We start from the raw sequence: 25,399 nt of genomic DNA, 5'->3' as shown, positions 1-25,399 counted from the left end.
TCCCTCAAAGCTCGGCTAGATCGGAGTTCGAGGGACGTCATCGAGCTGAACGTGTGCTGAACTCGGAGGTGTCGTGCGTTCGGTACTTGATCGGTCGGATCGTGAAGACGTACGACAACATCAACCGCGTTGTGCTAACGCTTCCGCTTTCGGTCTACGAGGATACGTGGACAACACTCTCCCCTCTCGTTGCTATGCATCACCATGATCCTGTGTGTGCGTAGGAATTTTTTTGAAATTACTACGTTCCCCAACAGTGGTATCAGAGCCTGGTTTTATGCGTAGATGTCATATGCACGAGTAGAACACAAGTGAGTTATGGGCGATACAAGTCATACTGCTTACAAGCATGTCATACTTTGGTTCGGCGGTATTGTTGGATGAAGCGGCCCGGACCGACATTACGCGTACGCTTACGCGAGACTGGTTCTACCGACGTGCTTTGCACACAGGTGGCTGGCGGGTGTCAGTTTCTCCAACTTTAGTTGAACCGAGTGTGGCTACGCCCGGTCCTTGAGAAGGTTAAAACAGCACCAACTTGACAACTATCGTTGTGGTTTTGATGCGTAGGTAAGAACGGTTCTTGCTCAGCCCGTAGCAGCCACGTAAAACTTGCAACAACAAAGTAGAGGACGTCTAACTTGTTTTTGCAGGGCATGTTGTGATGTGATATGGTCAAGGCATGATGCTAAATTTTATTGTATGAGATGATCATGTTTTGTAACCGAGTTATCGGCAACTGGCAGGAGCCATATGGTTGTCGCTTTATTGTATGCAATGCAAACGCCCTGTAATGCTTTACTTTATCACTAAGCGGTAGCGATAGTCGTAGAAGCATAAGTTGGCGAGACGACAACGATGCTACGATGGAGATCAAGGTGTCGCGCCGGTGACGATGGTGATCATGACGGTGCTTCGGAGATGGAGATCACAAGCACAAGATGATGATGGCCATATCATATCACTTATATTGATTGCATGTGATGTTTATCTTTTATGCATCTTATCTTGCTTTGATTGACGGTAGCATTATAAGATGATCTCTCACTAAATTATCAAGGTATAAGTGTTCTCCCTGAGTATGCACCGTTGCGAAAGTTCTTCGTGCTGAGACACCACGTGATGATCGGGTGTGATAGGCTCTACGTTCAAATACAACGGGTGCAAAACAGTTGCACACGCGGAATACTCAGGTTAAACTTGACGAGCCTAGCATATAACAGATATGGCCTCGGAACACTGAGACCGAAAGGTCGAGCGTGAATCATATAGTAGATATGATCAACATAGTGATGTTCACCATTGAAACTACTCCATCTCACGTGATGATCGGACATGGTTTAGTTGATTTGGATCACGTGATCACTTAGAGGATTAGAGGGATGTCTATCTAAGTGGGAGTTCTTAAGTAATATGATTAATTGAACTTAAATTTATCATGAACTTAGTACCTGATAGTATTTTGCTTGTCTATGTTGATTGTAGATAGATGGCCCGTGCTGTTGTTCCGTTGAATTTTAATGCGTTCCTTGAGAAAGCAAAGTTGAAAGATGATGGTAGCAATTACACGGACTGGGTCCGTAACTTGAGGATTATCCTCATTGCTGCACAGAAGAATTACGTCCTGGAAGCACCGCTAGGTGCCAGACCTGCTGCAGGAGCAACACCAGATGTTATGAACGTCTGGCAGAGCAAAGCTGATGACTACTCGATAGTTCAGTGTGCCATGCTTTACGGCTTAGAACCGGGACTTCAACGACGTTTTGAACGTCATGGAGCATATGAGATGTTCCAGGAGTTGAAGTTAATATTTCAAGCAAATGCCCGGATTGAGAGATATGAAGTCTCCAATAAGTTCTACAGCTGTAAGATGGAGGAGAATAGTTCTGTCAGTGAGCATATACTCAAAATGTCTGGGTATAACAATCACTTGATTCAACTGGGAGTTAATCTTCCGGATGATAGCGTCATTGACAGAATTCTTCAATCACTGCCACCAAGCTACAAGAGCTTCGTGATGAACTATAACATGCAAGGGATGGATAAGACAATTCCCGAGCTCTTCGCAATGCTAAAGGCTGCGGAGGTAGAAATCAAGAAGGAGCATCAAGTGTTGATGGTCAACAAGACCACCAGTTTCAAGAAAAAGGGCAAAGGGAAGAAGAAGGGGAACTTCAAGAAGAACAGCAAACAAGTTGCTGCTCAGGAGAAGAAACCCAAGTCTGGACCTAAGCCTGAGACTGAGTGCTTCTACTGCAAACAGACTGGTCACTGGAAGCGGAACTGCCCCAAGTATTTGGCGGATAAGAAGGATGGCAAGGTGAACAAAGGTATATGTGATATACATGTTATTGATGTGTACCTTACTAATGCTCGCAGTAGCACCTGGGTATTTGATACTGGTTCTGTTGCTAATATTTGCAACTCGAAACAGGGACTACGGATTAAGCGAAGATTGGCTAAGGACGAGGTGACGATGCGCGTGGGAAATGGTTCCAAAGTCGATGTGATCGCGGTCGGCACGCTACCTCTACATCTACCTTCGGGATTAGTTTTAGACCTGAATAATTGTTATTTGGTGCCAGCGTTGAGCATGAACATTATATCTGGATCTTGTTTGATGCGAGACGGTTATTCATTTAAATCAGAGAATAATGGTTGTTCTATTTATATGAGTAATATCTTTTATGGTCATGCACCCTTGAAGAGTGGTCTATTTTTGTTGAATCTCGATAGTAGTGATACACATATTCATAATATTGAAGCCAAAAGATGCAGAGTTGATAATGATAGTGCAACTTATTTGTGGCACTGCCGTTTAGGTCATATCGGTGTAAAGCGCATGAAGAAACTCCATACTGATGGACTTTTGGAACCACTTGATTATGAATCACTTGGTACTTGCGAACCGTGCCTCATGGGCAAGATGACTAAAACGCCGTTCTCCGGAACTATGGAGCGAGCAACAGATTTGTTGGAAATCATACATACAGATGTATGTGGTCCGATGAATATTGAGGCTCGCGGCGGGTATCGTTATTTTCTCACCTTCACAGATGATTTAAGCAGATATGGGTATATCTACTTAATGAAACATAAGTCTGAAACATTTGAAAAGTTCAAAGAATTTCAGAGTGAAGTTGAAAATCATCGTAACAAGAAAATAAAGTTTCTACGATCTGATCGTGGAGGAGAATATTTGAGTTACGAGTTTGGTCTTCATTTGAAACAATGCGGAATAGTTTCGCAACTCACGCCACCCGGAACACCACAGCGTAATGGTGTGTCCGAACGTCGTAATCGTACTTTACTAGATATGGTGCGATCTATGATGTCTCTTACTGATTTACCGCTATCATTTTGGGGTTATGCTTTAGAGACGGCTGCATTCACGTTAAATAGGGCACCATCGAAATCCGTTGAGACGACGCCTTATGAACTGTGGTTTGGCAAGAAACCAAAGTTGTCGTTTCTTAAAGTTTGGGGCTGCGATGCTTATGTGAAAAAGCTTCAACCTGATAAGCTCGAACCCAAATTGGAGAAATGTGTCTTTATAGGATACCCAAAAGAGACTGTTGGGTACACCTTCTATCACAGATCCGAAGGCAAGACTTTTGTTGCTAAATTTGGAATCTTTCTAGAGAAGGAGTTTCTCTCGAAAGAAGTGAGTGGGAGGAAAGTAGAACTTGATGAGGTAACTGTACCTGCTCCCTTATTGGAAAGTAGTTCATCACAGAAACCGGTTCCTGTGACACCTACACCAATTAGTGAGGAAGTTAATGATGATGATCATGAAACTTCAGATCAAGTTGTTACTGAACCTCGTAGGTCAACCAGAGTAAGATCCGCACCAGAGTGGTACGGTAATCCTGTTCTGGAGGTTATGTTACTAGACCATGACGAACCTACGAACTATGAAGAAGCGATGGTGAGCCCAGATTCCGCAAAATGGCTTGAGGCCATGAAATCTGAGATGGGATCCATGTATGAGAACAAAGTGTGGACTTTGGTTGACTTGCCCGATGATCGGCAAGCCATTGAGAATAAATGGATCTTCAAGAAGAAGACTGACGCTGACGGTAATGTTACTGTCTATAAAGCTCGACTTGTTGCGAAAGGTTTTCGACAAGTTCAAGGGATTGACTACGATGAGACTTTCTCACCCGTAGCGATGCTTAAGTCTGTCCGAATCATGTTAGCAATTGCCGCATTTTATGATTATGAAATTTGGCAAATGGATGTCAAAACTGCATTCCTGAATGGATTTCTGGAAGAAGAGTTGTATATGATGCAACCGGAAGGTTTTGTCGATCCAAAAGGAGCTAACAAAGTGTGCAAGCTCCAGCGATCCATTTATGGACTGGTGCAAGCCTCTCGGAGTTGGAATAAACGCTTTGATAGTGTGATCAAAGCATTTGGTTTTATACAGACTTTTGGAGAAGCCTGTATTTACAAGAAAGTGAGTGGGAGCTCTATAGCATTTCTGATATTATATGTGGATGACATATTGCTGATTGGAAATGATATAGAATTTCTGGATAGCATAAAGGGATACTTGAATAAGAGTTTTTCAATGAAGGACCTCGGTGAAGCTGCTTATATATTGGGCATCAAGATCTATAGAGATAGATCAAGACGCTTAATTGGACTTTCACAAAGCACATACCTTGACAAAGTTTTGAAGAAGTTCAAAATGGATCAAGCAAAGAAAGGGTTCTTGCCTGTGTTACAAGGTGTGAAGTTGAGTAAGACTCAATGCCCGACCACTGCAGAAGATAGAGAGAAGATGAAAGATGTTCCCTATGCTTCAGCCATAGGCTCTATCATGTATGCAATGCTGTGTACCACACCTGATGTGTGCCTTGCTATAAGTTTAGCAGGGAGGTACCAAAGTAATCCAGGAGTGGATCACTGGACAGCGGTCAAGAACATTCTGAAATACCTGAAAAGGACTAAGGATATGTTTCTCGTTTATGGAGGTGACAAAGAGTTAGTCGTAAATGGTTACGTCGATGCAAGCTTTGACACTGATCCGGACGATTCTAAATCACAAACCGGATACGTGTTTACATTGAACGGTGGAGCTGTCAGTTGGTGCAGTTCTAAACAAAGCATTGTGGCGGGATCTACGTGTGAAGCGGAGTACATAGCTGCTTCAGAAGCAGCAAATGAAGGAGTCTGGATGAAGGAGTTCATATCCGATCTAGGTGTCATACCTAGTGCATCGGGTCCAATGAAAATCTTTTGTGACAATACTAGTGCAATTGCCTTGGCAAAGGAATCCAGATTTCACAAGAGAACCAAGCACATCAAGAGACGCTTCAATTCCATCCGGGATCTAGTCCAGGTGGGAGACATAGAAATTTGCAAGATACATACGGACCTGAATGTTGCAGACCCGTTGACTAAGCCTCTTCCACGAGCAAAACATGATCAGCACCAAGGCTCCATGGGTGTTAGAATCATTACTGTGTAATCTAGATTATTGACTCTAGTGCAAGTGGGAGACTGAAGTAAATATGCCCTAGAGGCAATAATAAAGTTATTATTTATTTCCTTATATCATGATAAATGTTTATTATTCATGCTAGAATTGTATTAACCGGAAACATAATACTTGTGTGAATACATAGACAAACAGAGTGTCACTAATATGCCTCTACTTGACTAGCTCGTTGATCAAAGATGGTTATGTTTCCTAGCCATTGACATGAGTTGTCATTTGATTAACGGGATTGTTGGGGAACGTAGCAGAAATTCAAAATTTTCTACGCATCACCAAGATCAATTTATGGGGTAATCTAGCACCGAGGGGAAGGGGAGTGCATCTACATACCATTGTAGATCGCTAAGCGGAAGCGTTGCAAGAACGCGGATGAAGGAGCCGTACTCGTAGCGATCCAGATCGCGGTTGATTCCGATCTAAGCACCGAACCACGGCGCCTCCGCGTTCAACACACGTGCAGCCCGGTGACGTCTCCCACACCTTGATCCAGCAAGGAGAGAGGGAGAGGTTGGGGAAGACTCCGTCCAGCAGCAGCACGACGGCGTGGTGGTGATGGAGGAGCGTGGCAATCCCGCAGGGCTTCGCCAAGCACCGCGGGAGAGGAGGAGGACATGGAAGAGGGGAAGGGCTGCGCTAGAACTTGGGTTGCTGCTGCCCTCCCACCCCCCACATATATATAGGGGCAAGGGAGAGGGGGGCCGGCCCCCTTAGATCCAATCTGAGGAGGGGGCGGCGGCCAGGGGGGTTGCCTTGCCCCCCAAGGCAAGGGGGGCGCCTCCCCTTAGGGTTCCCCCAAACCCCCAGGCGCATGGGCCCTGGGAGGGAAGGTGCCCAGCCTACTAAGGGGCTGGTCCCTCTCCACATACAGCCCATAGGGCCCTCCGGGGCTGGTGGCCCCTCCCGGTGGAACCCCGGAACCCTCCAGTGGTCCCGGTACATTACCGGTGACGCCCGAAACTCTTCCGGTGGCCAAACCGGGACTTCCCATATATAAATCTTTACCTCCGGACCATTCCGGAACTCCTCGTGACGTCCGGGATCTCATCCGAGACTCCGAACAACATTCGGTAACCACGTATATCTATTCCCTATAACCCTATCATCATCGAACCTTAAGTGTGTAGACCCTACGGGTTCGGGAACCATGCAGACATGACCGAGACGTTCTCCAGCCAATAACCAACAGCGGGATCTGGATACCCATGTTGGCTCCCACATGTTCCACGATGATCTCATCGGATGAACCACGATGTCGGGGATTCAATCAATCCCGTATACAATTCCCTTTGTCTATCAGTATGTTACTTGCCCGAGATTCGATCGTCGGTATCCCGATACCTTGTTCAATCTCGTTACCGGCAAGTCTCTTTACTCGTTCCGTAACACATCATCCCGCGATCAACTCCTTGGTCACATTGTGCACATTATGATGATGTCCTACCGAGTGGGCCCAGAGATACCTCTCCGTTTACATGGAGTGACAAATCCCAGTCTCGATTCGTGCTAACCCAACAGACACTTTCGGAGATACCTGTAGTGCACCTTTATAGCCACCCAGTTACGTTGTGATGTTTGGTACACCCAAAGCATTCCTACGGTATCCGGGAGTTGCACAATCTCATGGTCTAAGGAAATGATACTTGACATAGAAAAGCTCTTAGCAAACGAACTACACGATCTTGTGCTAGGCTTAGGATTGGGTCTTGTCCATCACATCATTCTCCTAATGATGTGATCCCGTTATCAACGACATCCAATGTCCATGGTCAGGAAACCGTAACCATCTATTGATCAACGAGCTAGTCAACTAGAGGCTTACGAGGGACATGGTGTTGTCTATGTATCCACACATGTATCTGAGTTTCCTATCAATACAATTTCAGCATGGATAATAAACGATTATCATGAACAAGGAAATATAATAATAACCAATTTATTATTGCCTCTAGGGCATATTTCCAACAGGGATCACATCATTAGGAGAATGATGTGATTGACTTGACCCATTCCGTTAGCTTAGCACACGATCGTTTAGTATTCTGCTATTGCTTTCTTCATGACTTATACATGTTCCTATGACTATGAGATTATGCAACTCCCGTTTACCGGAGGAACACTTTGTGTGCTACCAAACGTCACAACGTAACTGGGTGATTATAAAGGTGCTCTACAGGTGTCTCCAAAGGTACTTGTTGGGTTGGCGTATTTCGAGATTAGGATTTGTCACTCCGATTGTCGGAGAGGTATCTCTGGGCCCACTTGGTAATGCACATCACTTAAAGCCTTGCAAGCATTGCAACTAATGAGTTAGTTGCGGGATGATGTATTACGAAACTAGTAAAGAGACTTGCCGGTAACGAGATTGAACTAGGCATTGAGATAGCAACGATCGAATCTCGGGCAAGTAACATACTGATGACAAAGGGAACAACGTATGTTGTTATGCGGTTTGACCGATAAAGATCTTCGTAGAATATGTGGGAGCCAATATGAGCATCCAGGTTCCGCTATTGGTTATTGACCGGAGACGTGTCTCAATCATGTCTACATAGTTCTCGAACCCGTAGGGTCCGCACGCTTAAAGTTTGATGACGGTTATATTATGAGTTTATGTGTTTTGATGTACCGAAGGTAGTTCGGAGTCCCGGATGTGCTCACGGACATGACGAGGAGTCTCGAAATGGTCGAGACATGAAGATTGATATATTGGACGACTATATTCGGACACCGGAATGGTTCCGGGGGTTATCGGATATATACCGGAGCACCGGGGGTTACCGGAACCCCCCGGGGGTTTAATGGGCCTACATGGGCCTTAGTGGAGAAGAGGAGGGGCGGCCAGGGCAGGCCGCGCCCCCTCCCCCTCTAGTCCGAATTGGACAAGGAGGGGGGGTGGCGCCCCCCTTTCCTTCCTCTCTCCCTCCTCCTTCCCCCCTTCTCCTAATCCAACAAGGAAGGCAGGGAGTCCTACTACCGGGAGTAGGACTCCTCCTGGCCGGCCGCCTCTCCCCCCCTTTGCTCCTTTATATACGGGGGCAGGGGGCACCCCATAGACACAACAATTGATCATTGATCTCTTAGCCGTGTGCGGTGCCCCCCTCCACCAGAATCCACCTTGATAATATCGTAGCGGTGCTTAGGAGAAGCCCTCGTCGGTAGAACATCATCATCGTCACCACGCCGTCGTGCTGACGAAACTCTCCCTCAAAGCTCGGCTGGATCGGAGTTCGAGGGACGTCATCGAGCTGAACGTGTGCTGAACTCGGAGGTGTCGTGCGTTCGGTACTTGATCAGTCGGATCGTGAAGACGTACGACTACATCAACCGCGTTGTGCTAACGCTTCCGCTTTCGGTCTATGAGGGTACGTGGACAACACTCTCCCCTCTCGTTGCTATGCATCACCATAATCCTGTGTGTGCGTAGGAAACTTTTTGAAATTACTACGTTCTCCAACACCTTTAGCTCCTCGTTGGGTTCGACACTCTTACTTATCGAAAGAGGCTACAATTGATCCCCTATACTTGTGGGTTATCACTTAGTGGCCACAAGCATTCTGTATGCTAATTTTACTGAAAAAAACTCCATGCTTCTCGTGATGCCAACTCCAGAAGTCAGGTAAGTTGCGGGTGCATAGGGGAATGCCCATTATCACTCGAGTGTCCATTGGCAAGAAGGTCGCTTCAACCTTAGCCCTGTCCCATGACGCGGACGTGTGGTCAATTAACTCTGACACTCTGGAAGGCGGGTTCGCTGTCAAACACCCATACGAGCGCATCATCTCGTCCCGTGGTAGCCAATTGTCCCGCCATATGTATGTTGACTCCCCGTTTCCGACCCGTCTGATCAATCCTTGTTTCAGGGTATCTCTTCCTTCGACTATAGCTCTCCAGACTTGGCTAGGGTGTCCGCCCAGATTGGCTTGGAGAATGTCAGATTGTGGATAGTAAATGCTTCTCAAAAGTCTAGCACTTAAAGTCTCGGGGTGCTGTAATAACCGCCATGCTTGCCTGGCTAGCATGGCAAGGTTGAACAATTCAAAGTCCTTGAAACCAAGACCGCCCATCCCTTTTGGTTGTGTCATTGTTTGCCAAGCGACCCAATGTGGCTTTCTTTTCCATACTTGCTACCCCACCAAAACTTCCTTATCAACATATTCAGATGTTCACATAGGCCCCTGGGTAGTTTGAAGCATGACATGGAGAAAACAGGCACCGCTTGAGCCACTGACTTGACTAGAACTTCCTTGCCAGCTGTTGACATGGTGTTTTCAATCCATCCCTGCACCTTGCTCCACAAACGGTCTTTTAAATACTTAAAAGCACCATTTTTTGAATTTCCAATATCTGACGGCATCCCCAAGTATTTCTCATTAAGAGTTTCATTGGGAACATTCAACAAAGCTTTTATCTCCACCCTTGTGGTCTCGGACACCCCCTTGCTAAAGAAGATCGAGGATTTTGAGTAATTAATTCATTGCCATGTTGCCTGACAATAGATATTCAGCACCTGGTTTACCTCAGTAGCACCCCACTATTGGCCTTGAAGAACAGCAGGCTGTCATCTGCAAATAGAAGATGATTCACTGGTGGCGCCGTAGGTGCAACCTGTAAACCATGCAAATTGGATGACTCTTCTCTGGATTTTAGAAGGCACGAAAGGCCCTCTGCTGCCAACAAGAACAAGTATGGAGATATTGGGTCCCCCTGTCCGATTCCTCTCAAAGGTATAAACTCTTGCAATTTCTTCCCATTGAAAAGCAGAGAGAACTTCACTGTTGTAACTAGGCTCATCACAATGTCCACCCATCTATCAGTGAAGCCCAGCTTAAGCATTATAGCCCTCAAGTACTCCCACTCGACCCTGTCATAGGCTTTCATCATGTCAAGCTTCAAGGCACAGGACTGATGCTTTTTTGCTTTGTTCCTTTTCATGAAATGCAAGCACTCCTAAGCTGTGATGATGTTGTCTGTTATCAATCTGCCCGGGACGAAGGCCGACTGCTCCTTAGAAATGATGTCAGGTAAAACTAATTTGAGCCTGTTAGCTATTACCTTCGACGCTATCTTGTACAAGACATTGCATAAGCTAATGGGACGAAACTGGGACAATGGTGTAGGGTTTTTTACCTTGGGGATCAATACCAGTACCGTTTCATTGATACACTCGGCTGACTCGGTGCCCTCCACTATTTTTAGTACCACCTTTGTAACGTCGTCGCCACATACTTGCCAATGCCGCTGGAAAAAATGTGATGGATATCCGTCAGGGCCTGGTGCTTTGATAGGGAACATTTGGAATAGTGCGGTCTTGACTTCATCTCGGTTGTACGGGGCATTGAGTGTGTCATTCATAGCCTGAGTCACTTTGCGAGGAACGGTATCAAGGACCTCATTCATATTAGATACCCCCTCCGAGGTGTACAAGTCCTCATAAAAAGAAGTTGCTAGCGCCTCCATCTCAGCTAAATTCTCTGTCATCTGTCCATCTGGTCGCTGTAGCATTTTAATTTGATTTTTCCTTCTTCTCCGGCTAGCACGCAAATGGAAAAAACATGTGTTTTTGTCCCCATGCACAAGCCACTCCAACTTGGCCCGTTGCCGCCAGAGCATTTCCTCCCAGTGGTAAAGCTCAATCAAGTGGTCAATCACCTTTATTTCCAAATGATTGGGGCCTGATCTGCCTGGGATCTCCCGTAGCTCCTGTAGCTGTTTTTTAATTGAGCTATTTCCCGCCTAACATTACCAAAGTGTGTGCGGTCCCAGTGCGACAAATCGCCCGCCAGCGACTGCAGCCTGCCCTGTAGCGTGCTGACCGAATCTGCCGCCGCTCCTCCCCATGCTGTCTCCACTACTGCCGGCAAAGCCTCGTCCCTCTCCCAGCATATTTCGTATTTAAAAGGCCGTGGGACCCTTCTGCATGCATGCACGTCGTTGTAATGAACTAGCAGCAGTACGTGGTCTGAAGCTGCCGTGGTCAGGTGTCGAAGCTCTGCCCCTGGAAAAGCTATGGACCAAGCTGGGTTGGCTACTCCCCTATCCAATCTGACCCTTGTATAAGTACCTCCTGTCACCCTTTTTTCAAACGTCCAACTTGTCCTGAGTAGCCGATATCAGAAAGGCCGCATGTATCTAGTGCATCTCGGAACAAATCCATCTGAGCTTGGCTTCGGTTCCCTACACCATCATGTTCGTGTGCGTGGATTACTTCATTAAAATCACCCAGCACCAACCAAGGCATTGTGCTCGTTCCTGCAATACCACGAAGCATGTCCCATGTTTTGTAACGTTCATTTGTTCTCGCCTCTCCATAGACGAAAGTTACCCTGGTCTGAATGTCCACCATCTCATCAACTATAACATCAATATGATACTTTGAGTAACCCACAACCTCAAGCTTTATTTCTTCATTCCAGAAAATACCTAATCCTCCGCTTCTACCAGAACTGCTTGCAGCGAAGCTTTTATTATAGCCTAAAGAACCGACCAAGTTTTCAACTCTAGAACCCTCTATTTGTGTTTCAAGGATACATGTGATAGAGGGGGCATGTTGCCTCGTGAGATCACGAAGCTCACGAACCGTCGCGGGTTTGCCAGCCCCGCGACAGTTCCAATACAAAAGACTCATTGCGCTAGGCGCGACCCCACTTGGGAGCCCGCCAAACGCGCATCATTATCAATGTTTAGAACTAGGTTCTTCACCATGGTGTTGTCGCTCGAGGGTAGAGTCGTCTTGGTCCTCTTCGGTTCTTGCTTCGATGGGGAGCTAGTTGTAGGCTCCGGTGGAGGCGGCAGAAGTAACGGGTTGCTTGCAAGCATAGCTGATGTTGAGCTTTTAAGCACTGCACCCCTCTTCCTATTTTTTTCTGCTTCCTCCATAGAAACATCTCCCTCATGATCTTCAGGCTCCTGATCCTGCCAGTCCCGCTGGTTCCTCTGTGATGCTCCACGTCCACGTCCCCGGCCACGTCCCTGACGACCGCGTCCTCTTCCCTCTCCTGGCCCCCAACCCGGGCCTCTGAACCATGACGCCCTCAGGTTTTTAAAAACCAAGGCTTGAGGTGGATGAACGCCATCACCATGTTCCTTGAATTGATGACCCAGATGGCCACACACAGCACACCAATCGGGCAATCGTTCGTATTTAACCAAGAAAAACTTCCTCTTGCCTTCCTTCACCACCAAGACAGCGTTCTTGAGTGGTTTATGGACATTTATCTTCACCCTGACACGCACAAAGTTTCCCTCAAAATCTTGGGATTTCGGTTCAGCATATATGAGTTCACCAATCTTTCCAGCCAGCGCTTTCACCATCGGAAAGTAACCATCAGGCAGGTCGTGTATCTGGACCCAAATCGGAAAGTAACCATCAGGCAGGTCGTGTATCTGGACCCAAATATCCAGCATGTCCAAGTTAACCTCCGATGGCTTTGTGAATCCATCATACTCAGCCAGCACCACCGCATTGCCCTTGAAAGTCCATGGGCCCTCGGCCATTACACGCTCCCAATCGCCCAAGCACGAGAACTGCATCATGTATAGGTTACTCTCGAGCGGGCGGATTTTAACTTCCTAGGCCAGATCCCACGCAGCCCTCATGTTGCGGAAGAACCAATACTGGTTGTAGTTTTTTGGAGTATGAACCCTTGCTACGGCCTGGAACCTGTTGTTCCTCGAAGACCACATCATCTAGGTATCTTCCGTTAAACCCAGATTCTTCATCATCTCCTCAACATCATCCGGTCCCGAGCCCGCGCCTGAAGCCGAACTCGCCATCAATGCAAAACCCTAACCCGACGAACAAGAGAAAATCACCGGGCGGAGAGACCCTAGCTACCCTCTTACACCCCAAACCCTAGCTAGTCCGAGACCGGGCAGCGATGTGGGATCGCCCCGTATTCAGTCCAAGTCCGGCCAGGGATCAGGGGGAAGATCGGCGAGGGGAGAGGTAGATCTCAACGGCGGCTCCCAGAGTCGCCGAGAGGACGGGTAACCCTAACGAGAGGGGAGCGATACGGCAGACTGTAGTTTCTGATTCGCTCGATCTGTAGTGCTGCAATGCAAATGGGCTTTGTCTGCTGATTGTCTGGGCCCGAGTGACGAAAATGTGCATCCATTTAAAAAAAAACAGAGGACACCGGCCACTCATCTCGAGGCGCTGAATTCACTAGGAAGCATGTGAAAGAAGAGAATACGAGAGTCATCTACGCACATAAACAACGGAAGTTTGTATCTCACACAACTTACGTCGTTACTTCGAGTGGCAAAAAGGTGAAACCTCCAAGTCCGAATTCTCCGTCAACTTTGCTCGGTTGGGCTAGTGAGTTCCAAGCATGCTCGGTTGAGCTCGTGCACCAGCAAGGCGCTCGATCGCGGCGAAGAAGAAACCAATGGACAGCAAGCCGGCGACGCGGGTGTCCCGCCGGCCGCCGCCGCAGCCACCGGCAGCCACGAGGAGCGCCGTGTGGCTCGTCGGCCTGCTCGTGACGCTCTGCTTCTTCTCCCTGCCGCTCTTCCTCGCGCTCTCCCCCAACCTCTCCGACGTGTGGCATCTGGGCCTCAGCGTCACCGCGCGCCACGGTAGTACATGACACGATTGCATTTTCACACATGACCATGATCATGATCATGGAGGCATATGTCCACTCACTCACTCGCTCACTCCTTGACGAACGATGGTTTCAGAGAACGCGACGGCTCAGTCAGAGTCTTCGGACTCGGCGCCGGCGAGCCGGGACAGGCTGCTCGGCGGCCTCCTGTCGCCGGACGTCAGCGAGGGGTCCTGCCTGAGCCGGTACGCGTCGTCCCTCCACCGCAGCAGGGCGTCGCCGCACTCGCCGTCGCCGTACCTGGCTTCCCGGCTGCGCAAGTACGAGGCGCTCCACCGCAAGTGCGGCCCGGGCACGCTCTCCTACAAGAAGTCGCTGATGCAGCTCCCGTCCCCGCACAGCATGGGCCTGGTGGAGTGCCGCTACCTCGTGTGGGCGCCCACCTCCGGCCACATCGGCGACCGCGTGCTCTCCATCGCGTCCGCCTTCCTCTACGCGCTGCTCACCCGCCGCGTCCTCCTCCTGCAGCTCGCCGACGACATGGCCGGCCTCTTCTGCGAGCCCTTCCCGGGCGCCACGTGGGAGCTCCCCGCCGGGGGCTTCCTCGCCGACCGCATCAAGGGGCTCCGCCGCGGCAGCGACCGCAGCTACGGGAACTTCATCCGGGCCGCCAAGAACAACAAGGACGACGACCTGCGGGCGGAGTCGCTGCCGCCGTACGCGTACGTCCACCTGGAGCACGACTACCAGCAGCCGGAGCAGCTCTTCTTCTGCGACGAGGACCAGACCGTCCTCGGCAATATCAACTGGGTGATCCTGCGCTCCAACCTCTACTTCGCCCCGGGGCTGTTCCTGGTGCCGCAGTTCGAGGAGGAGCTCCGGTGGATGTTCCCGGCGAGCGACACGGCGTTCCACCACGTCGGGAGGTACCTCTTCCACCCGTCCAACGAGGTGTGGGAGCTCATCACGAGCTACTACACGCCGTACATGGCCAGCTTCCAAGAAAAGATCGGTCTGCAGATCGCCACCTTCGCCTGGAACCCCGTGCCGTTCGAGGAGTACTTCAAGCAGGTCTCGGCATGCACGAGCCAGGAGAAGATCCTGCCGGAGGTGGACACGACCCCGGGCGTCCTCCATGAGGCTGCGGCGGGGGCGACGTCCAAGGCGGTGCTCGTCAGCTCGGAGCACCCGGAGTACGCCGAGAAGCTCAAGTCCATGTACCACGAGCACGCGACCGTGACCGGCGAGACCGTCAGCGTGCTGCAGCCCGTCGACGTCGGCGGCGGGAACCACTCGCACAACCAGAAGGCGGTGGTGGAGATGTTCCTGCAGAGCTACTGCGACGTGTCGGTGGTGAGCGGCTGGTCCACCGTGGGATACGTCGGGCACGGCCTCGCCGGGGTGAAGCCGTGGCTGCTGCTGGCGCCGAGGAACCAGACGGCGGCCGACCCGCCCTGCGTCCAGGCGACGTCCATGGAGCCGTGCTTCCACGCGGCGCCGAGCTACGACTGCAGGGCCAAGAAGAAGGGGGACCTCGGCGCCGTTCTCCGGCACGTCAGGCATTGCGAAGATGTCGGCGATGGCCTCAAACTATTTGACTGATTTTTTGCTTTCAAATGTCCCCATAAATTTACAAGCAGGAAAGGGTTGCAGAGTGATTCAATGGTGTTGTGTGAACTTCTCTTGTGTTGAAACAAAAATAATACTGTAGTAGTTGTTGTTTTGCTAAATGTAGTTACTTCAAGCAAAAGGAATATAGACCCAACACATTTCATTTTATTATGTATAAATTCTCAGACAGCTTCTGATTCTAACGAAGACAGCTTCATCATTGACAAAGAGAAAAGATTGCAAGGTTGGAGACAAGCTCAGACCGAAACCAGATTTCATTTCTGAACAATAAGTACAATCAGTGTAAAGAAAAAAAATTGTGTAACCTACTTGATACATGTACAGAGGAACCATACCGTAGGAAATTAGCAAACTACGGAGGTTCACTTGGAATGCGTCTTCTTCCTATTCATGAACATGGCCGCTATGGAGCGAGGGAAGAACGACTTCCGCGCCTTTGGCTCTGCTGCTGCAGTTGCCGCGATAGTGTCAGCTCTACCCAGGTCTCCTCCTTGCGTATGAGAAGCGGACGATCCTGCTGCATCAAAAGAGCATGCGCCATTCAGAAGGCAGACATCAGGAATCGCAAGATCAGCATCCCCCGCCGTGTAATGTTGGCCGTGCTTCGCTCTTCTTTTCCTCAGCTCGTTCTCCATTGTTAACTTGTTTTCTTGTGCTGTGATGGATTTCTCATGCGCCTCCCTCAGCGCCTCCCTCCTTTCATCAATCTGTTTGGTCAGCTGATGCAACTTATCCAGGCTCCTCACCTCTCCCTCCTTCGCCTCCTTGATCTTCTCAACTGCCTCCATAACCCGCTTCTTAGCTCGGTCCTCGGCTTCCTTTGCTCTCTTGTTCAACGCATCGTAGTCTTCAAGTGGTACCATCATGCTCTTGTCACTTCTTCGGTCAGCTTGGGGATCTATTTCTCCCTCCTCTTTGTATTCTTGCAGTGCATTTGCTGAGGCCACTGCGATCTCTTCTGATGCTTTAACCGCGAGTATCTCCCTTGAGACTGCTTCTTGCTTCAACTGGACAATGTTGACATCTGCCTTAGCTCGGTCTGCCTCTTCGCTAGCCTTTGTAACCTCATCGCAGGCCGACCGAGCCTTCGCCTTTGCTCGTTGTGTTTCTTGAGTAGCCTGCTGTAGCTCCACGGGCATTTTAGCCGCTTCTGTTCTCTGCTGTACCACGCTGAGCTCACGCGCCGTCTTTCTCAGTTCTTCCTGGAGAGACGAGACAGAAACTGTTGCATGATGCACTTTATCTTTCAATGCTGTGAGGTCTGCCTTCTCCTTCTCTAGATCAGCTCGTAATGCAGCAGCAGTATTCCACAGCCCTTTCACCTCATCCTTGGCCGTTTCGATGTTTGTCCTCATATCCTCAAGCTCTTTCCTGATCTTCGCCAGCTTCATCTGAACACCAACCATGGATCGCACTTCCTCTCCAACCTCACTTTCCTTCTCAGGCAGTATCCCTTCCATATAAGCAGTAAAGTCACGTTGCAGATTTGCCAGCAACGCAGAAGCAGCTTCTAGCTTAGACTCAAGATCTTTATTGGCCGAGATATCGCCATTCAGCTTTTGAATCTCCTCCTCAGCTTGCTTCAACTCATTCTGCGAATCCAGCTTTTCTTGCTCATACGCCAAAGCCACATTTATTCTTCGCTCCTCTGCTATAATGTGGGTAGCGTGCGAAGAGGTAAGTGACTCTTTCAGTGAGATGAGCTCAAGGGTAAGGTCCTCCACGATCTTCTCAATCTCCTGAGACGCGGCAGTGGATTCATGTGCTCTAATCTCGGCACTCTCCCTATGTGTAATTAAAGCTGCGTGTTCCTTCTCAAGCTGCTCTAGCTCCTCTTTAACTGACTGCAAGTCTGCTAAGGCAGTCGCGTGGCGTTCTTTGGCAAGAACAATCTCTGCCTTCACTGCAGCACTCTCTTTGCGAGCAATGCCCTGCTGTATCTCTTTGTATCGTATCTCAGCGAGCTCTGCATCTTGCTGTGCTTGCAATGCTTCAGTTTGTGCTTTCTCTAGGCTTAATTTCAGCCCTTCTATGATCCGCCTGGTGCTACACAGCTCCTGCAGAACTTTGCTTTTCTCAACTTCTTCAGCTATGAATCTTCTCTGGTACTCGGGGCCTTCTTCCCGCACCTTGTCAAGTTTGAGTTGAACATTTTTACGCCTCTGAAAAAGGTATTAAAATCATAAGCCTATAGAGCCAAGACAAGGCAATAAGATGTACAATAAACATTTGAGAAAAAGAGCCATCACCTCTTTCCAGTCAAGAATCCCTCCAAATTTGCTAACAGCATCTTTAACAGATTCAATCGGTGCTGCAGTTTCAACAAGAACTCTATTATCTAGAGCCTGAATGAAACGTTCAGCGATCTCTGCTGCCTTAAAAATGTTTCTTTCAGCTGAGTTATGGCGACTAATTTGTTGTTGTTCCTTCCCTTCAAGCTGGTTATGACAATTTTCCTCTACTTTGTTTGCACGGCATTCATTAATTGTAAGGGAACCTATATCTTCACTGAAATTTCTATTGTGACCATTCCCCTTAGATTGGTTGTGGCAATTCTCCTCCCCATTCACACGTATATCATTAATTGTAAGCGAACTTAAATCTTCACTTAAATGTCTGTTATGACCATCTGCGGAACTTTCAGTAAAACCAACAGAAACAAGAGGCTTTGAATCAGTCAAGTTTTCGAGTGAGCCGACAGTGTTTGGAACAACAGCTACTTGCTGCACCGCTTTAACATTCAGTTCCTCCTCTTGCTGCACCCCTTTGACATTCAGTTCCTCCACTTGCTGCACTCCTTCAACATTCAGTTCCTCCATCCCACGGCATGCAGGAATTACGTGATGGTGAGTTCAAATAATTATCATGGATAGCATTACTATTGGGTACCTGAAAAGTAACTAGCAAGTTAACAAATGAAACAGCATGCTGATATATGTTCATGAATCATGACTACCAAAGTTATATGAGGTAGGTCAGCATTTTTTTTGAACTGTATGAGGTAGGTTAGCATTGCTTGACTGACAACCAGAAAGGATGCATACACTTATAAATCTTAATAATTTCATATGAGTTCAACACTTTCCATATATCAAGTCCATTTATGTCAATCTTCATAAGAGGACAAGAGCAGTAGAACTCTACCAGAAAACTCCATGCGCACTTTTAGTATTTATATCAACAGAATTAATCAAATTTATATATTTGATGGCAGAGCGTCTGCCCAATTCATATTTTTGTTGTTAATTGGCCCTTTGTGCTGGCAAAAATACACCTCTAGCCGAGCTGCCAGGTCAACTGCGTGCTGGCCATCTGATCTCCAAGCAGACGAGATAAGCTATGCATCTCCATGAACTCGGGGTAAGGTATATATTTTGCAAATACTTTAGTTTCTAAGACGATAGCCGCCATGACTTTTTGAGGGCTACTCTGGCGTATCCAGCTTGTGCATCCACTTACATAAGATTGTGTAATACCAGGTAAAGAGCTTATAGTTTGAAAAGCATCAATCTCTACAATGTAATATCGTGTGCAATCCTCATCTATATTTCACATTCTTCCTTAAACTTAAAATTGCTACCGAGATTGTTAATTTTTTTTTTTTGAAAAGGACTAACCAGGGGTCCTTGGCCCAACTGAACAATTCCCATTAGGCCAGTGAAACGGCCAAAGTTAACAACAAAGAAAAGCAATTATAGCGACAAATAAAAGGCAAGATTGTTAACTTCGCATGGGTCTTGCAACAATTTGACAGTTTCCAGCAAGAGAAAGCCCCACTCCATCCAGGTGCACAAATACATGCAATCTGTGCCCAGATTGAACAGATGCAGATCATGCCGTAACAGAAAACTAACAACGAGCAAACAAATCAACCTAATAAAAAGGCAGGACATGGAGAAAATTGCAGTACCTCACATGAATCCCTTCTCTTTCCTCCCCATCTTGCCAAGAAGCTCCTCGATGGATGGGGAAAGGAGACGATTTTGGGACTGGAATCCGGGTTGGGGGGAGGACGGGCGGAGAAAGAGAGGGGGATGGTGAGGAGGCAATACCGCGCGCCAAGCATGGAGGCCCCCGAATCCACCAATGATAAGCTTCCGGCTATTTTTGGGGCTCCACAATTTAACCATGCGAATATGGGCAAGAGGCTGCCTTGTTCGGCCCCTTGCTCCATGTTCGAACTCCACCACAGCCCTAACCCCAAGCGCAGAGCGAACGGAGACCCTGAGAAGCGCCGCCGCTTCCCTGGCCTTCGCCGCCGTCGCCACTCCCCCTTACATTACTCCCTCAGGTGCTCTCCGCCGCCGCCCCTGTTGCCTATGGGTGTAGTGGCGTCTGTGCTCGGCATCGGCGCCGAGAGCGTCGGCGAGGAGATTTGATGGGTGGACGGGGAGAGTGGGGCTTCAACGAAATGCAACATCGGGCGAGGCAGCAGGCCGGCGTCGTGGGACGGCATGAGACCAACATCGGCGGCGGCGGCGGTCCTCACGCCCTTCTTCGCGATTGGGCGGTGTGGGGGACAAGCAGGACGTGGAGTCGAGACCCCAGACGCTTGTGATTTGTGAAGTTCCACACTTTTTTTTTTTGCAAAATAGCCAAAATATACGGTACTACCTCCATCCCATAATATAAGAGCGTTTTTTACACTACACTAATACTCCCTCTGAAACTAATATGATCTAAACGCTCTTATATTAGTTTATAGAGGGAGTGCTATTTTTTCTAATTAATTAGGGCGAACTGACAATGTGAATTTAGTGGGCCTTTAAAAAAGGATCAAATGAATAAAAAATTACTTCCATTTCGTTGAGTTATTTCTAAATATAAATCCAGCGAATTTTACATCCTCAATATGATGGACTTAGAACTAAGATAATTTATAGACACATTTCAGTCGGACAACGTAGAAACACATGATGAGTTTCTATGGCGAAGCCAAAGGAAGAGTAAAGATTGGCAATCTTGATAGGCGATTTGGTGTTACAACCTAGGGCTAGGGGTGCCTCATCATATTAGTAATCGGCCCATGGCCTCCTAGGTCGATTTGTGCCCTAGGTCGTCGTACCGGCCCACGGGCCTATAGCAGATGAAGACCCAGAGGACTTGAAGTGCACGACAAGTAAGCTAGTGTTTAGGAGGACTCCTCCGTAACCTTAACTGATTAAGACCATGTAAACCTATAGGCCTCAATACACATATAAGTCAGGGCTAGGCAGTCGATAAGAGAAAAACCATAGAGTTGATACTTAATCTCTCGATCGTCACTATACACCCTTATACTCAGTCAATACAGCAAGAATTAGGGTTTTACCTCCACCGCGAGGGCTTGAACCTAGGTAAACCTTATCATGTTCCCTCTCTGCTCTACTGCCTAGCCATAATACACCGTCATGGGATCTACCAAAAATACTCCGACAGTGACACTCCAGGAACGGGACGTGTTAGGCGAGCTCAGAGATTGGATGAGGTATACAATTCACGTCGGCATCTTCGCGCCAGGCAGATGTTTGCATTTGCGCGATGTGCTACATCATCAACAGTGGGCCGTATCGGGCTCGTCAAAACCTTTGTCGTAGGCCGGATTTTTCACTTCGGCAACCAGGAGTTCATCGCCGACTCACGCGGCGAGCTCATCCTCCAAGGCCTGCATGGCTTCTAGTCATGGCCAGGAGAAAGCCGATAACCTTCAGAGTTGAGAGGCAACCAACAGGGTGGTCAGTGCAATCCTAGTAGTTGAATGCAAGGAGGAAGGCCACACATACAAAGCCAGAGGCCGCTTTACAATGTTTGTGAGGTGTTTTCTCTATGCAAAATAGATATTTGCAATATCAAAAGATCGCATAAGTTGTGTTTATGGCGTCCCGAAAACTGTAGCACTTTTTTCAAGCCTACCCATGAAGATAAAAAGCCAAGTCCCCCTGTCTAATATAATCAACAACGGGGATGTGGCTGACCTAACTGCTAAGTGGGCCCTGGAATTGCTGTCTTTCGAAGATCAGATCCCTCGACATAATTAAAACTTAGAATTTTATCTCTCTACATTCGCTATGGCAAATTTACGGTAACAACGTTTTTTATAGTTTCCCATGTGACCCCTTTTTCTCAAAATATATACATTTACCATGTCACCAATGATTTTTTATTTTCGCATAAGCCATGTCCTACATTGCTTATTTTTAAAAAGTTGCCATATATATTTTGTGATCTGTTTTTCCTAATTTTGCCATCACGTGTCCTACTCACATGGCAAAACTTACAATATTTCTGTTTTCTACAATTGGCATGGCAAATTTAAGATAAAAATATTTTTTTAAATTAGCCCATGTGACCCTTTTTGTCAAAATTTATGCATTTGCCATGCCAGCGATATATTATTCTTTTTCGCATTTGCCATGACCTATAAAGAGTTTTTTAAGTTGCAATGTCTTTGTTGTAGTTTTTGTGTTTCCTAAATTTGCCATCATTTTAGAGAACAAAATTATAAATTTGGATTTTTTTAATAATTGTGTACTACTCAATGGCAATTTTTATAAATTATCCACATGGCAAAAAATTATTTCCGTAAATCATTGCATTTTTTTGTTTTGCTCAACGTATGAGTTATATATTTTTTATTACATATATAATGGAAAATTAATCATCACAGTGATGGCAACTATTTTTCATGGCAATGTTCTTGTGCATGTTTTTTTGTGCTGTACTGGCCACGGGCAAATTATTTGTAAATAACATGGCGGTTGATTTATTCATACCATGGAAATTGCATATATCATAGTAATAATTACTGCATATATCTTGTGGTTTTTTGTATATAGCATAGTTTCAGACATATTTGCCTTGTCTATTCTCGAAATAAACTTCGGGAGGGGCGAGAGGGGGAGGGGGAGGGCGAGAGTTATGGTGATACCAATTTTTCCTTGAGATCAACCTTGGTGGAGAATAGATCGGACAAAAATAATAATTTTACATGGGCAAATCTCCCCTTTTTCCCAATGGAAATGGCTTTTTGTAGGGAGTAATCACCTCCATGTTGCATTTTCCAAGGATGATTAAGGGTGTGTTCGGATGCCCTATAAGTTCACGAAACTTCACAAATCCAGTTTCTCATCGTAGCTTCTCACACCATGCAGCGATTTCCTTCCATTCGACAGCTAAATCAGCTTCTCCTGCTGATAGCGATTGCTGGACTGTCTAGCACCATACTGGGCCGGCTGGAACCAGCCCCAGACGGTCGTCGAGGGGAGATGTGGTATCGATTCGTAGCGATACATGACCGACGAGGGGATGAATCATTTTCACTCCAGATTCCCGTTTCGGTGGTGTTGGGCCTTCCTCGCTCCGTGTTTTTGCACTACGATCGACCACAGCTTCCTGAAGCTAGCTTCATGGAGCTAGATCCTTCGGTTCGGCTCCACACGAGAAGTTTGTGAAGAGTGGAGCGGGAGGACTTCAGAAGAGGCCCTAAGTCTGGAGTTATCCGCGTCCTTAAATATTACTCTCTATAAGAGCGTTTAGGTCACTAGCGTTTAGTGACCTATATATTTCTATACGGAGGGATTACTACTACGAAGAAATAGTTTGATGCATGTGTTATATGTCTAGTTTATTTGTTTATTATATATTCTGAGAAGACGTGTATTTTTATACGAGACAACATGATACTCCCTCCGTCCTTTGAAGAGTGTACTTTCAACTTTGTTGGAAAGTCAAACTTTTTTATGTTTGACCGTATTTATACAATAATGCACCAACATTTATGCCATCAAATTAGTAGCATTAGATTCATGATAAAATATATTTTCATCGTATACCTATTTGGTTTCACAAATACTGATATATTTTTACACAAACTCAGTCAACCTTTGAGAGGACAGAGGGAATACATCTGAGTGGCCTCATTCTTTTCACGAGTTACCATTTGAGTGGCAGGCAGGTTTTTCCTACGACCAATGATATAACACCCTGCATGCGTTCGTTTCTTAATTCAGGTGATAAAACAGTACAATCGTTAGTAAACAGAGACAACTTCCTGATGCTTAACAAATGTAACGACTCTGTGCTAGCAATGCTTTGTCTCAACAAATTGAACGAATAAATCACTACTACGGTTCTCGGTTAGTCTATTCTAACAGCTGGTATCTATCACTATCAGTAACCACCAATTTTATACAAAGATCCCAGATACACTTATGCTGGACTCGAAAATGGCGCGAACCATGGGCCCTCTCCATCTATCGTCATGAGATCCTGCAAGCCTTCCCACAGCTGGTCGCCGGCCCCGTCCGCAGCCAGCTGCCATTGTCCCGGCGTCCTCTGGCCGGCGTCCGTGCTGCACGGCGACGGCGTGGTCAGAGTCTCGTTCTGCGGCGCCGCGCCAGCATCACCATCACCGCCATTGCCGCTCCCGTGCACACGCAGAGGCTCGTCGGAGCACGGGAAGTTGAGCCTGGCGCGCGGGCCGCGGAACTCGAGCGCGGCGAGGTCGTACGCCCGCGCGGCATCCTCGGCGGTGTCGAAGGTCCCGAGCCACTTGCGCACCGCGCGGCGCGGGTCGCGGATCTCCGCCGCCCACTTCCCCCACGGCCGCTGCCGCACGCCGCGGTAGACGTTCTTCTTCCTCCGCCGCTTCCTCTGGCCCCCTCCCGCCGCTCCCACGGGCACGGCCGCCGCCTCCGCCTCCGGCTCGGTGGCCCCGAAGAAGTCGCACCCGAGGCAGCCGTCGATGCCGCACCGCCCGCACGCCACGGCCACGACGACCTCCGGCGGCGCCGTGGTGTAGCCGGACACGACGTGCCGCAGCGCGGCGACGATGATGCCGTGCTCCTGCTCGGAGGAGATCGTCCGGCCGTGGAGCTCCGTCGCTGCCGGACCTCCGCGATGGTCGTGGAACTGGAACGTCGCGGCGCAGTCTTGGTTCGCAGTGGCCATGGCTGCAGTGTGTGTAGAGAGGGTGGCGTACGTGCTTGAAATTGAAGTGAGGCGGGAGGTGCTAGCGAAGGGAGGCGGTTATATACCACCCTGGAGACATCGAAAGCTACGCGGTGCGGATGTCGTTGACAGAGCGGCGCCAGGAGGATGGATATCCGTCGTTGATCTTCCCATTTTCAGCACAGGAGGAAAACGTGTGGACGCGGAGCCTCGCTGCTTCTCGATGGTCTTGGCCTCTTGGGCAGTGGATCGCGACGCGCGCGCTGACGTACGTGCGTGGCTACGTTCGTTCAGCCGAGGAGGAGGAGGCTGACTTCGCTGTGGGGTCAGACCGTCAGTGAGAGGTTGAACATGGAGAGAGGAGACAAGTGTGTGATGGCTAGTACTACTATAGTCGACGGTGAAAAGTCAAAGGTCGACGGGCTCATCCGAAGCAGCTGCGCGTAGCGAATGACCGTACGCCGCTCCAGTTGGATAAGGTCAGGATTTTTTATAGCTTAAGCAAATCATTTTAATTGCCACGTCTACTATTACTACCAATGATGCATAGATGACGTCAGCAAAGCTTATTCTGCAACATGGTTGTCGAAATTTCTTTAAGATTGGAGAATTACCTCAAATTTAGATATCCCAAGACAAAGACAATGTTGAGTTGTTGACCATATTCTTACTCACTGCGTGTACGCCAGAGAGGTGTGCCACTCATGCTTCAACCTGCTTAGAGTCAACATCCAGTGCCCAACCTCGGATCAGACTTTGACGACTTGGTGGCTCGACCAAATACAAC

General features: G+C 48.0%; 3 protein-coding genes across 3 annotated transcripts; 1 reads left to right on the top strand and 2 right to left on the bottom strand.

Moving 5' to 3' along the window:
• The first annotated feature begins 13,841 nt into the window (after positions 1 to 13,841).
• Positions 13,842 to 15,782, top strand: LOC123121734 (galactoside 2-alpha-L-fucosyltransferase-like). The gene is made up of 2 exons (XM_044541760.1): positions 13,842 to 14,083; positions 14,189 to 15,782. Exons 1-2 carry the CDS (start codon positions 13,894 to 13,896, stop codon positions 15,652 to 15,654), a joined length of 1,656 nt encoding a protein of 551 aa, XP_044397695.1. The 5' UTR covers positions 13,842 to 13,893; the 3' UTR covers positions 15,655 to 15,782.
• A 60-nt stretch (positions 15,783 to 15,842) lies between these two features.
• LOC123121733 (protein WEAK CHLOROPLAST MOVEMENT UNDER BLUE LIGHT 1) lies at positions 15,843 to 20,211 on the bottom strand. The gene is made up of 3 exons (XM_044541759.1): positions 19,595 to 20,211; positions 17,934 to 18,573; positions 15,843 to 17,846 (listed from the first exon to the last, which is right to left on the bottom strand). Exons 2-3 carry the CDS (start codon positions 18,501 to 18,503, stop codon positions 16,047 to 16,049), a joined length of 2,370 nt encoding a protein of 789 aa, XP_044397694.1. The 5' UTR covers positions 18,504 to 18,573; positions 19,595 to 20,211; the 3' UTR covers positions 15,843 to 16,046.
• A 3,465-nt stretch (positions 20,212 to 23,676) lies between these two features.
• LOC123124900 (ethylene-responsive transcription factor ERF109-like) lies at positions 23,677 to 24,659 on the bottom strand. Its single transcript, XM_044545448.1, has one exon. The coding sequence runs from the start codon at positions 24,610 to 24,612 to the stop codon at positions 23,872 to 23,874; it is 741 nt and encodes a 246-aa protein (XP_044401383.1). The 5' UTR covers positions 24,613 to 24,659; the 3' UTR covers positions 23,677 to 23,871.
• Positions 24,660 to 25,399: the final 740 nt, after the last annotated feature.

The sequence above is a fragment of the Triticum aestivum genome, chromosome 5D (genome assembly GCF_018294505.1).
Source record: "Triticum aestivum cultivar Chinese Spring chromosome 5D, IWGSC CS RefSeq v2.1, whole genome shotgun sequence".
In the NCBI taxonomy this organism is placed as follows: domain Eukaryota; kingdom Viridiplantae; phylum Streptophyta; class Magnoliopsida; order Poales; family Poaceae; genus Triticum; species Triticum aestivum.
The sequence above is the reverse complement of the archived record's forward strand: the minus strand, read 5'-3'. Positions and strand labels throughout refer to the sequence as shown.